The 14,017-nt window shown below is 43.1% G+C and overlaps 1 protein-coding gene across 1 annotated transcript in view; it reads left to right on the forward strand.

Annotated features, from left to right (window-relative positions):
- LOC145413282 (adenylate cyclase type 3-like) overlaps nucleotides 1-14,017 on the forward strand; it is a 186,824-nt gene that overhangs the window by 131,985 nt on the left and 40,822 nt on the right. Inside the window, exon 4 of the mRNA XM_080283011.1 lies at nucleotides 13,518-13,629. Within this exon, the coding sequence (XP_080139137.1) occupies nucleotides 13,518-13,629 (112 nt within the window). The remainder of the gene's footprint in view (nucleotides 1-13,517; nucleotides 13,630-14,017) is intronic.

Here is a 14,017-nt window from a genome sequence, read left to right on the forward strand (position 1 = left end):
CACACACACACACACACACACACACACACAATCATCTTGACATCTTCATCATCTTCAAGTTATTAAAGGCGTTTCCTGCCTGCACCCTCTTGGCCTAGCTCCAAGCCTGCCTTGCCTCACCCTGTTCTGCCTCATCCTGCCTTTGCCTCTCCCTGCCTTGCCTCACCCTGCTCTGTCTCATCCTGCCTTGCCTTACCCTGCCTCACCCTCACCCTGCTTCACTCAGTACATGCCATACTCAGTACTTGCATTTCCCAGCCTCAGTCAGTACACTCCTCATCCTGCCTCACTCAATACCCTCCTCACCCTGTCTCACTCAGTACCCTTCTCACCCTGCCTCACTCAGTACCCTCCTCACCTTGCCTCACTCAGTACCCTCCTCACCCTGCCTCACTCAGTACCTCCTCACCTTGTCTCATTCAGTCCCTGCCTCACCCTTCCTCATTCAGTATCTGCTTCGCCCTGCCTCACTCCACATCTGTTTCCACCCTGCCTCACCATCCTCCTCATTTGCTGCCTCACCTTGCCGCACCCTGCCTAACCCATACTCGCCTGACATCACAGGACTCGTTGAGATGCAAAAATCAAGCCCCTGAAATAGGTTACTGAGCCAGGAATGTTGGTAGTTGTGGTAGTGATGGTGGTGGCTGTGGTGGTGATGGTGGTGGCTGTGGTGGTGATGGTGGTGGCTGTGGTGGTGATGGTGGTAGGTATGGTGGTGGTGGTGGTAGTTGTGGTGGTGATGGTGGTGGATGTAGTGGTGGTGGTGATGTGGTGGTTATGGTGGTAGTTGTACTGTAGGGGTGATGGTTGTGGATGTAGAGGTGGTGGTGGTGGTGGTACTTGTTGTGGTGATGGCGGTGGTGGTGGTGATGGTTAGTGGTACCGTAGTTGTGTTGGTGATGGTGACTGTGTTAGTGATGGTGATGGTTGTGGTAGTGATGGTGGTGGCTGTGGTAGTGACGGTGGTAGCTGTGGTAGTGACGGTGTTAGTTGTGGTGGTGATGATGGTAGTTGTGGTAGTGATGGTGATGATTGTGATGGTGATGGTGTGGCTGTGGTAGTGATGGTGGTGGTGATTGTGGTAGTGATGAGAGTCGTGGTAATGATAGCGGTAGTCGTGGAAATTATGTTGGCAGTGGTGGTGATTGTGGTGGTTGTGATATGATGGTGATGGTTGCAGCTCTAGAAATGATGATGATGGAAGTTATGGTAGTGATGATGGTGCTTGTGGTGGTGGACATATACTCCTTGTTTTCCCTAATTTAGCAAAGTGGATCCACACCCCTTATTCCTGGCCCTGACCCACATGCAAACTAACACTCTCTGGCGCCTCTAATCCCCAGCTTAATAAAATCGTCTGGCGTTTGCTGGCGTATAAGCTAGACAATACATGGCTATGGGAGGTAAGAGGGATAACATGCGTTTGTTTTCTACTGTTTTGTGTGTTGCAGGGACGGCTCAGTCAGGTGGTGTTGGGAGCACAGTCATTTTAGCTGCTAGTGAAATTATTAATCAGCCATGCAGTCAGTGAGCGTAAAACAGCAAACACTACAGCAACTGAAAAATAAAATCGAGTTAGTGCGGTAAACTTCGTTCGCCAGTTAATTTCATGTCAGTGTGTGATTTTGTGTGTGTGTGTGTGTGTATATATATATATATATATATATATATATATATATATATATATATATATATATATAGCTATTTATTTATCTATTTATTTATTTATTTATTTATTTATGTATATATATATAATTGTTAGTGGTAGGTGGGGGCGCTCACCATTCGCTCACTCGATGTAGTGCTGCTCTCGGGTGTCTGCCCTTTCCTCTCCTCCAGCCTTCTTTCCTTCCATCCTCTTCTGTCTTTCTTTCCTTCATACTTTCCTTGTCCTTATGCCTATGGGTGACTTTACACTCCCTCTTCTGTCTTTCTTTCATTCTTTCCTCTTCCTTCTGCCTGTGGATGACTCTACACTGAGTGACAAGCCAAATGGTTTCCTATACACAAGGAAACCATTTACTACACTGGGTGGTAACCATATAACCAAATTATGGCACCTGGTGGTTTAATGGGTAATTGTTGTGTTCCAGTCGGATTGAACCGGTAGAGAGGTGGCCTGCAGTCCTTACGGACCCAGGTTCGAATCCCGGCTGGCGCAGGGAACAGTTTAAGGATTTGAATTTCTTTAAATCAGGCTTTACTGATCTACCAGAAGACCCGCCGACATGTCGTAAAAATACCCCCGCTAATACCAATACACCAGTCCTGTATGAGACAGCCCTAGCATGTATTCAATATGGACGGTGGGTGTTAGCGCCGAAGTGGTGACATGTAGAGGTGTATGGCATGTAGGAGGACTGCTGGGCCTTGATAGCAGGCTGTGAAGCCTATGCCCAGAGTCGGACACATAAAAAAAAAAAAAAAAAAAAATCCAAGGGATGGTTGGGGTTTATTGCTTACGTAATGCCACTCAGGGATGAGTGAGGCTGGTCACTCATCTTAATTGTCGAGACCAACCGCCTAGCCCCGGGCTCCTACGCTTCTCATGGGGCAATGTAGGGTTGGATGATGACTGGATGGATGGATGTATAATAGCTGTCAGTATCGCCATTATTGGGTCTGACAGTTGTTAAATATGAGAAATATGGTTTGACGGTTTGCTCGCCTAATGGCCACCCCTCAGCACTCAATTTTTCCATATTTGCAGTAGTTGAGTCCTTCACTAACCAAAGCCAGCTGTGTCGTAATTGTGATAGATATGTGTTGGTAGTTGTGGTGGCAGACGTGTTAGTTGTGGTTAATTTGCACTGTGGTTGATAGATGTTGATAACTGTGGTGATAATTGTGGTGGAGAGATGTACGGTAGCTGTATGATAAAAGCGGTAGATATATGTTGATAGTTGTGATGGTAATTGTGGTGGTTGTGGTTAATTAGAATGGTGGTGGAAATAATTGACATTGTGGTGGGCAGATGTTGGTAGTTGGTGGAAATTGAGGCAGTTGTGGTTAATTAATGCTCAGGTCACGTAGCTTTCCAGTCAGACACTTTTATATTCATTGCCTCGTTAACCTTGCCCTTGTATCGTTAATCCCTCAATGTATATCGTTAATCTTGAGCTGGGCCTTATCTGTCCTGGCCTTCGTTAGCTCAGACTCTCGTTATCAGTTACATGTGTGGATCTGGATGCTATGTTTGGGATGTACACACACACACACACACACACACACACACACACACACACACACACACACACACACACACACACACACACACACACACACACACAAGGAAGCAAACAACGTAATCCCATCCCACACATTCACACACACGTGCACCCAAGCAAGCTTACACACACACACATACACACACACACACACACACACACACACACACAGGTAGGATAATTGGCCTGTTTGGTTACCTGTTCCCCGCCTCCCTAATTGGCCACACTTACCTGCACTCCCCTCCTTTTAGTCACACATTTTCTCCCCCGTTATTTTTCACATTCCCTCATTTTCTCACATTCTCTTTAATTTCCCCCGTCGCCTTTTACTTTAATCCCATTGACCTGCATTCCCATCTTTACTGCACTCATTTTCTCTTATTTATTTACTATCTTTTACGTTCTTACATATTCTTTAGTTCTCCCTTTCGGCTTGCATTTTCTCGCTCCTTCGTTCACTGCCTTCTTATCTCAGTTTAATTTTCTGTATATTTCATCACTTGTTTTCCTCACATTCTTTTATCCTCCCCTTTCAAGTTTCCTCACTATATGTTCTCATTTTCTTTATTTTTTTTCTTTAAGTTCCCCTTTTTTACATTTTCTCAGTCTTTATGTTCCCCGATTTTCTCACGAGTCCATTTGTTAACACTTTACATTTTCCCCAGTTTCCCCTTTTGGGTTTTCGTGATATATATTTTTTTACTCGCTTCTTCTTTTATTTTTACTTTCTCCTTTCATTTTCTGCCGTTTTCTTCTATTCCCCTTAAGATTATCATGCTATTTTGCTCATATTTTCTTCCACGACTTTCTGCCCCCCTACAGGTTCCTCATTTTACACACTCACTTTCGTCTTTACTTCTCACCGTAAATTTTCTCATATTTTCTTTAACCGTGCATTTTTCTTTTTTTGCGTTTTCTTTTAGTGTCCCCTTTTGGCATTTCTGAGTGTTCCCGTTTTCATTTCTTGTATTTTTTTCGTTCGTTTCACTAGTCCTTTTGTTTTATCACATAATTTTGTCACATTTTCAACAGTTGGTCCTTGTGGCTTCTCTGGTTGTTTTTCCTTTCGTACTCTCTCTCTCTCTTCAAACTCTTTAAATTTCTCACTTTCTTTGCTTTCTCACTTAACTTTCTTTACATTTCTCACTTACTCCATTTTTCCATTGTTTCACCATCTTCATATGCTTTAATTTTCTTCTGACTATTTTCCTTCTGTTTCTTTTTTATTTCTTTTTTTATTCTTTTTCTCTTTTTTTTCTTTAACTTTCTCTTTTTGTGTCTTCACTTTCACCTTTCATTTTGTCCGTTGGCTTTCATCGCATTTCCCTGCATTTTCTTTCAGTCCACCATCTTCTTTTTTTTTTTTTTTCTTTCACCTTTTCATTTTCTCATGCCTTGTTCATTTTATTTTTCCACCTTCATTTTCTCACATTCATTTTCTCACATTCTTCACTTGCCATTGTCATTTTGCTCACTCCTCATATTCCTTCGTCATTTCGCACTTTCCTCGCCCTTTTCGGAGTCATTTTCTCACTTCCTCACATTCTCCGCTTCTTTTTCTCACTTTCCCCACCTTTCTTCGTCATTTCCTCACGTTCCAGGTCTTTCTTCCTCAATTTTCTCTTTCCTCACCTTTCTTAGCCATTTTCTCAATCTCTTCACCCTTCATCGTCATTTTCTCACTTTCCTCACCTTCCTGCGATTTTGACCCTCCACCTGACGAGGCCACTGGGATGAACAAGATAGGTGGCGTAGAGATTTTCGTTCCCGGAGCAGATCTCGGAAAGTATTAACCATAGACTCATGAAATTTCAAATAGATATGTGTCTTATGGTAAAATGGTGCCTTTTGGTAGGTAGAATGCTGTCTTAAGTAGTTTTTTTTCTTTTTTAATAATTCTTCACAGATTTCAGTGCTACCTGCGTAAGAAATTTTAGGGCCTGACTGTACCTGTTATTATGTAATCATAAAACAAAGGCTGTTTATTTCCAAGGATAAACTACCGTAATTTTAAAGTTTTAATGTCTCTGTGTTTTACCAGGGGGGGGGGGACGAGAGCCATTATGCGCTTGGTTAGGTGTGTAGGAGGTGGCAGCAGTGTAGCGTTTCCTATGTTTTATTCCATTTTCGCCCCTGCTTGACCTCTACCTCTATCCGAATTTCTTCCTTCAACTCTTCCTTATTGTCGTCTTTGGCTTCTTTCATTTTCTCCTTTATTTTACTTTTTCTTCGTCTCTTTCTACCCAAGTTTATCTCCGTCTTCCTTTTACCTGTCATTATCTCTAAAAATTCCACATTTCTCCAAGAATTTATTCCCTGATTTTATCTTGCTTCATTCCCCCTCGTCATTATCCTCTGTCATTTATATTTTTCTTTCCTCATGTTCGTCCATCATGTCATCATTTATTTCCTTCCTTATTTTCCTCTCATCTTTTGCATTTTCTTTCCTCATCTTCATCCATCATGTCTTCCACTATTTACTTCCCCGTTTTCCTCCCAACCTTTTTTTTCTTTCCTTGTGTTCGACCTTAATGTCTTCCTTTATTTCCTTCCTCATTTTCTGTCCCATCATTTACCTCTTTCATGTCCGTCATTTTGTCAGGGTCTCGTCATTCTTTCCGTGAACATTGTGAACCTTTGAACTTTGGAATCCCTGATATTGAACCTGATACTGTGAGATGAGGTGGGGTTGGGTAGGATGAGGTATTGAACCTGATACTGTGAGGTGAGGTGGGGTTGGGTAGGGTAGGGTGAGGTGAGGTGGGGTTGGGTAGGGTGAGTTGAGGTGAGGAAATATGTGGCGAGGTGAGATGGATGACGTGAGGTGTGGTGGTGTGAGGTGAGGTGAGATGAGGTGAAGTTGCTGGTGGGTTGGGTGGGGTTGAGGTAAAGTGATGTGAGGTGACAGAGTGAGTTGGGGTAAGGTGAGGGTATGAGAGGAAGGTGTAGTGAGATGAGGGGACGGGGGGCTTGGTGGGAGGCCTAGGAGTGAGATAAGAGAAGGTTGGGTGAGATGAGTGGAGCCCTTACCCTGGAGGGACCATGGGATTGGGGTAGCGGGAGGGACGCAATGCATACTGAATAGGTATTTGCTGATGAGGTAAGCTGCGGTGCGGTGACGTGGGATATACAGAAGTACATGCAAAATATACGTAACATACAGCATATGCATTGATAGTGAGTTCGTCTTTTGTGACAGACCAAATAGGTTTACAGATAACCTAATCTCCGTGTGTAAAATATGAATGGAAAAAAGGAAAGCTCTCCCAACCCCGTTATCTGCAGGGTAGTATCTGTAAGGGGAGAAAAAAACACCATAACTGATAAACAACACAAAGGATACCTGTAAAAGTCACACCTAACGCGACGGTATCCACCACCCCGATACGTCCTATAAAGCATTCTTTGTCTTTGGCCACACTCTTTATACACACCTCGGACACATGCCAGACACTCCCCAGATGCACACCACATGCACCTCACACACCACAAATACCTTCCACCGCTCAGTACATCCCATAAGTGTGACACATATTAAACTTTACGGTTACAGCTTGCCAGATTTGATTCTTCTATAGAGCACAATGACTGAGTGAGTGAATAAGAGAGTGACACAGTTAGGAACACACACACACACACACACACACACACACACTGGACTTAGCCGCCCCTGTGGGTGCAACAAAAACGATTTTTTTTGTAATGCGTCACACAGAAGCGGAAATATTGTGATCCAATTTATCTGTGACTCCCTGCAAACCTCCTAGGGACATGTTGAATGGGGCGAAGTTAGGTAAGGCTGGATAACGTGAGTTGGGATGAAGTGGGGTGAGGCAGAAGTGGGATGAGGTGATGTGAAGTGAGATGAAGTGGGGTGAGGTAGGGTTGGGTGAAGTGTGGTGACTTGGGGCGGAGTGGAGTGAACTAGGGTGAGGTTAGGCGTAGTGAGGTTGGGTGGGGTGGAGTGAGGTAGGGGAAGGTAAGGTGCATTGAGGTGGGGCGGAGTGGAGTGAAGTAGGGTGAGGTAAGGTGTAGTGAGGTGGGGCGGGATTGAGTGAGGTAGGGTAAGGCACGGTGTGATGAGGTGGGGCGGGATGGAGTGAGGTAGGGGGAGGTAAGGCGAAGTGAGGTGGGGCGGAGTGGAGTGAGGTGAGGTTGGCATGCTCAGCATTCCAGCTAAAATTGATCCCCTCGCGTGGCATTTAAATTTCTTGTTACCACCCTGGAGAGAGAGAGAGAGAGAGAGAGAGAGAGAGAGAGAGAGAGAGAGAGAGAGAGAGAGAACGTGACTATCTGAAAAACGTTATGTTGCGAGAGACAGGGTGGGGGCGAGGCAGGGAAAAAGATGTGCAGGATTGTTATTGTTGTTGTTGTTACTCCCGCTGCGTTTTTGCTGCTTCTGCTGTTGCTGCTACTCTACCATGGTCTCTGGCCGAGCAGACCAATCGACCACAAGCAGACAGCCACATTCCCATAGCAGACAGCGTTTCGTCAGGGTTGGAACGGGCTAGAGAATATAATGACTGATAAGGTGGTGGTAAGTCTGAGGAAAGGTGAGGGTGAGGAAGTGTGAGGTAGGGTGAGGGAAAGTGATAGTGAAAGCTTGGTAGATTGGGATTGAGGTGCGGTTATGTAATGCAACACTGGAAAGAAAGTAGGGTTGAGCGGATGAGAGTTAGGCAAGGTAAGGTTGAGGCAGGGTTGAGTTTAGAGAGGTTGTGGGTGAGGCAGGGTGAGGATAAGGTAGAGTTAGGGTAAGTCAGAATGATTGGAAAGACAGGATGAGAGTGCAGAAGGGTGAGTATTAGCAAGGGTGATCCAGGGTGAAAATAATGCAACGTAAGGGTAAGACAGACAGATAATGAGACTAGGGAAAAAAGCCGAATTGGAGAAAGACTGGATAAAACTTGGATAGGTGAGGGTATGGCAGGGTTATATAAGGTAAAGAGTGAGGCAGAGAGGGTGAGGTAGGATGAAGGAGGCAGGTTGACGCTGAGGGAGGGTTATATGAGGCATGAGTAAGAATGAATGGGGAGGTAGAATGAAGTGTTTCAAGGTTATGCGAGGTAATGGAAAGAATGGGAGAGGGACAGGATGAAAGTGAAGTAGGGTGGATGTGGGGTTTGGTGAGTTTGAATCAGGATAAAGAGGTGGATTTAAGTGAGGCTGAGGGGGTAAGGCAGGATGAGGGCAGGGGCGGGGTGAGGAAGGATGAGGGTGAGGCAGGGTGAGGGTTAGGCAGGGGCGGGGTGAGGCAGGTCTGTCGTCAAGGAGCCATCCATTTTTCTTGATCACTCTCCTCGTCTTGAGGGAGAGAGAGAGAGAGAGAGAGAGAGAGAGAGAAATTCAGAGGCAGACAAGTAGAAAATGAGAAAGAAATGGAAGTAAGGTAACAAAACAAACAAATAGAAGAGAGAGAGAGAGAGAGGTTAGTTAAAGGTCAAATATAAATGCAAGAACATTCCAAGAAATGAATACAATATATTAAACAAGGTATGAGAGTTTTGCACTAATAAATAGAGTGTAAAGCATGACTAGCTGTATTCATTATATATTCTAACTCACTTTATTACCACTATTATCTTTGTCGCCATCAAAATAATAGCTCTATTTTCCTTTAGAAGTACTACAGTAATTTTCACCATTATCATCATATTTACCTTCTGCATTAGCTTGATGATCATCATATTATCGTCATCACTGTGTCGTGGAGTAAAAGGTCAAAGGGAAACACGAGTAACGTTTTCTATATTTTTCTGAATAAATTACGTAGATACAGTGCATGCAGATATAACTGTCATGCCTTATGTTGAAATCCTTTTAAGGGATGCAGGAAAGTTGCGCTTAAAACTAATATATAATAACAATAGTATGGGTGCGGTGAAATAGTGTGTACCCCAGGGGAGGGCAGTTCAGAGGATGTTGTAGTGACTCACTCTGTGCCCCACTGCTGCAGGATTTCAGGGTGATAGTTGTAGACACTTTTTTTTTTTTTTTTTTTATGCTGAGTGATACGCTGTTGGACGTTTGGTGGTCTGTTGTGCTTAGGCGCTTCAGCCAGGTTTTGTCCATAAGTGCTTACTTCCGAGGGAACTGGGACATCATTAAGGATACGGCTGTGGATTTCTGCATGGTAACACAGTGAGAACTCTTTGCATGGTAATCGTCTGCTGCCTGGGCAAGGTGTAGCTTGCTCTGAGATGTTCACTGGAGCTTATGTACCTACTGCGTATGCTGCAGTGTGCCCTGACTGCATAGGAACCAGGAGGCTCCTTTCTCTCATTGTCTGGTGGGAGGGCTGGGAACAGCGGATAGGCTGACTGGAACTCCTACAATAAGGAATGAATCCAGGAACTTTAGGAGCATGTAAAAAGCCTTTGTTTAAAGGTAAGAGGCATCTGGTTGGATTGTCCCTGCATATAAGAGGGATGGGGGAAATGTTTGACAGTTCCTACTGATGTTTTCTTGGCTGCTTGGGTTGGGAGTGGCAGGAAGATACCATTAGATATGGTAATGAGGGGTGTTGATTGAGTTCCTCTTATCAGTACTTTTTTCCCCACTTTCGTTATTTCCTTTCCACCCCTCACTGCGATGCACAACAATCGTCACCATCATCATCTTCTCTTTCACCTCTTCCTCTTCTCCCTCGCTCTTTGAACTCAGTGCTTTTTTCCATTCTCTCTCTCTCTCTCTCTCTCTCTCTCTCTCTCTCTGCTGCCGCATTACTTTTCATATGTCTAATCTACCTGCCTTATCCTGCCTCCCTCTTCCTACCTTTTCCTGCTCCCTCTACCTACCTTATCCTGCTCCCTCTTCCTGCCTAATCCTGCCTCCCTCTTCCCGCCTTATCCTGCCTCCCTCTTCCTGCCTTACCCTGCCTCCCTCTTCCTGCCTTTCCCTGTCTTCACCTAGCTGCCTCTCCCTGTCTGCCTCTGATCGCTGTCCGTGAAATTAAGCCGGCTATATCCTACGCTCTCATTTTCTCTGGACATTTTCATCATCGCTCACTTTCATCACTCGCTTCCCTTACTCACTTTCACACTTCGCTTTATTCACACATGTTCTCCATTCGTTCACTATATTCATCATTCACTTTCATCATTATTTTTAACCATCACCCTCACAGGTTGCTTCTGTCGCTCATGTACTTCACTCACTTTCTTCGTTATATTTACCCATTTTTTTCATCATTCATTTTCATCACTGGCTCTTGTGCAATTAATTCTGCTCACTTTCATCACTTACTATATCATTTTCTTCCACCTTATTTACTCACTTTCTCCTCACCTTCATCATTTATTGTTTGCCTCAGTCTCTTTATCCTTCTCACTTTCCTGTTATTTTCATCACTACCCTTATTTTCTCCAATCGCCATATTTTTATTTTATTTACATGTTTGCTTTGATCATCTTCATTTCAGTTTCGTTACTCCTCTTGTTCATTTTCATTGCTTTTATTTTTCATCCCCCACTTTTTAAAAATGTATACCGCATTGCCTCATCTCATTTCCATCATTTTTATTGCTCACTTTTATGACATTTTACTTTTTCATGACTTCCTTCTTTTCCGTTTCTTTCTTTAACTTCCGCTCACTGAAATGAACGAAAGTAAAGAAAAAAACGGGATATATATATGTGTGTGTGTGTGTGTGTGTGTGTGTGTGTGTGTGTGTGTGTGTGTGTGTGTGTGTGTGTGTGTGTGTGTGTGTGTGTCCGGATGATGGTGAATTGGTAGTAGTAGTTGTTGTTGTTGTGGTAGTAGTGTGAATTTATTATTATTATTATTATTATTATTATTATTATTAGATTTCTTTCGTTCTTGCTCCGGGTGGACGCCCAGAGATCTTTCGTAATGATGGACGTGAAGGAGATCATTTCAAACCCCATCACCAGCAGAAATCTTCCCTTTAATATCGTAAAATCTTTGTCCATAAATATTATTGACGTTGCTGGTGCACCGAATTTTTCCCCTTAACCCCTTCCATGCGATGACGTGTATTGCAGTATATTTTTTTTCCACCACCAGACGATTTTATTCAGGGCAGGAGAGACTTCGAAATGGAAAGTTATGACCCCCATTACGCGCGTCACAACCAGGGTGCTGTGTCAAGCTGAATATAATCGTTTGATGGCAACAAGATTTATATATATATATGAGAGAGAGAGAGAGAGAGAGAGAGAAACCTACGTCCCAATGCTGAGTGAATTTGTCAGCATAAAGCAAAACAAAAAAGTTGCAGCCTGGAGGAATAAAATCGTCTGGCAGGAACAAAAACAAAAAAAAAAGATATAAAGTAATTAAATAAAAGGATGATGTGGCCTGAAGAGGTTGAAAATTGCAGTAGTCATACAGTACCCAGGTGGTGGCATGAGGTGGCCTGCAGTTACTCCCTCCGCTCCCTCACACCTGTACCTGAGCAATAATTGGGCTTACTACACCTTCCCGTCCTCTTCTGTGTTACTTAAATCATTCAGACATCACCATACTCTGCACAAGTAACGTACAAAATTATTAGCCAGGCGTATCCAAAAATAAATCGACAAGGAAGAGGTGTTAGGGAGCTTCCTCAACCAGAATACGGACCAGTGAAAACAAGTACCAGCAGGTCCTCAGGCAAGGGACTGATGAACCCACGAGTCAGATGCATAAAAAAAATAATATATAGCCTCCAATACCCAGTGCCGCCCCTTTCATCGCCACAGTCTCTTTCATAAGGTATTTTTATGTGACCTGAAATGAGAGAGAGAGAGAGAGAGAGAGAGAGAGAGAGAGAGAGGGACTGGAAAAGGCAAACAGACAGACAGACAGACAGGAGAGAGAGAGAGAGAGAGAGAGTAGATGGGAGAATATAAGGTGAGTAGATGGGGTCCCCTTTTTCCACACGAGATGGGTTGCTATGGTGATGAGGGGAAGGGGGTGGGGGGCAGGGGAGGGGAGGGGGAGGGAGCATGATGAGTGGGTGGTGTTTGTTTGTGGCCACTTGTTTATTTGTATATTGTTTATTTGTTTACTGTTACAGTTTGTTTGCTGTCGTTTTGTTTAGTACTTGTGTCTGCCTTGTTTACTGTTTGTTTACTATCCCTGTTTATTTGTTTACCATATTGTTTACCTCCCTTGTTTGTTTATTATTTTGTTTACTACCATTGATTATGTTTACTATTTTGTTTACTACTTTTGTTTGTTTGCTATCATCTTGTTTGCTACCTTTGTTTACCTGTTTACTGTCTGTTTATTTGTTTACCACCATTTTGTATACTACGTTTGTTTATTTGTGTACTATCATTTTGTTTACTGTCCTTGTTTATTTGGTTATTATAGTGTTGTTTCTTACTCTTGTTGTCTTTACTGTTTTTGTTTGTGTCGTTTGTTTACTGTCATTGGTTATTTGTTTATCTTCATTTTGTTTGCTGGTATTGTATATTTGTTTACTGTTTTTGTTTTCCACTGTTTGTTTTTGCCGCTGCGACATTTATTAGACGCTATTGTTTGTTTGTTTACTGCTGTTGTTTACCTGTTTAGTGTCCGTCCTTAAATGCCGTTGTTTACATGTGTAGTGCGATTGTTAAGTATTATGTTTTTGTTTGTAGCCATTGTTTGTTTCTTATTTGTCTTCCATTGGTTGCTTGCCTTCTACCTCTTGATTTACCTACTACTACTACTACTACAACTACCATTATAGCGTATGTTGGTATTCATTATGTTGATCTACGAATATGGGTGTCATTTGAGGTGGAGCACAGGTTCGAACTCGATAGCTGTGTGCATGTGTGTGTGTGTGTGTGTGTGTGTGTGTGTGTGTGTGTGTGTGTGTGTGTGTGTGTGTGTGTGTGTGTGTGTGTGTGTGTGTGTAATGCAAGCAGAGGCATAAGCTGATCACCTACCAGCATGGCAGCTTTTCGAGCATACATGCGTACTTAAATATGTACGTTTACTGTTGTTATATGGGGTAGCTGCACGTATAATACTTTGTTATACATATGCATTTCTTGTATATACGTGTGTACAATTATATTTACATTATATAGGTGTGTACTTCTTTGTTTTTATGTCTATTACATTATATACGTGTGTGCTTTTTTGTTTTTATGTATTATTATTTAGCTGTGTATAACTCCTCTGTACATGTATACCATCATTTACATGTGTATTTCCGTTATAACCTATAGACAAAGAGAGAGAGAGAGAGAGAGAGAGAGAGAGAGAGAGAGAGAGAGAGAGAGAGAGAGATACACACCTGTTTATTACTACTGATTACCCCCCAATACCTACCTGTTTTTCCCCCCGCAGCATACTGTTCGCGGACATCGTAGGGTTCACGGCCATCTCGTCCACGTACACCGCATCAGAGCTGGTCAAGATGCTGAATGAACTCTTCGCTAGATTTGACGGACTGGCTGAGGTTTGTATTCATCTTTGTACTCCCTCACTTGCATTCCCGTAGGCTGGTAAGGAATAGGTGTTTCAAAAGCTTTCAGTCGCACCACAACACGGCCATTTCTGTGTGTGTGTGTGTGTGTGTGTGTGTGTGTGTGTGTGTGTGTTTCAGTATTTTTGGTTCAGCTTATTCTCTTACCAGTTTATTTTTATCCGCTATTAAGAATCTTGACAGGATTCATTTAAGTTTAGTTTGGCTACATTCAGAGCTATGTTTTCCGCTGAGATTTACCCCGTCAAAGCGAGCCAGTTTGCTTAATGGATGTGTTCGGACGGCGAGACGGAGGTTAAGTTAGCAGCTTAGTGTTCTCTCATTAGAAATTAGAGTATATATATAGCCATTGAACACTGTC

This window comes from Coenobita brevimanus, chromosome 95 (assembly GCF_032717465.1).
Source record: "Coenobita brevimanus isolate Jiangsu-jjx chromosome 95, ASM3271746v2, whole genome shotgun sequence".
Taxonomy (NCBI): domain Eukaryota; kingdom Metazoa; phylum Arthropoda; class Malacostraca; order Decapoda; family Coenobitidae; genus Coenobita; species Coenobita brevimanus.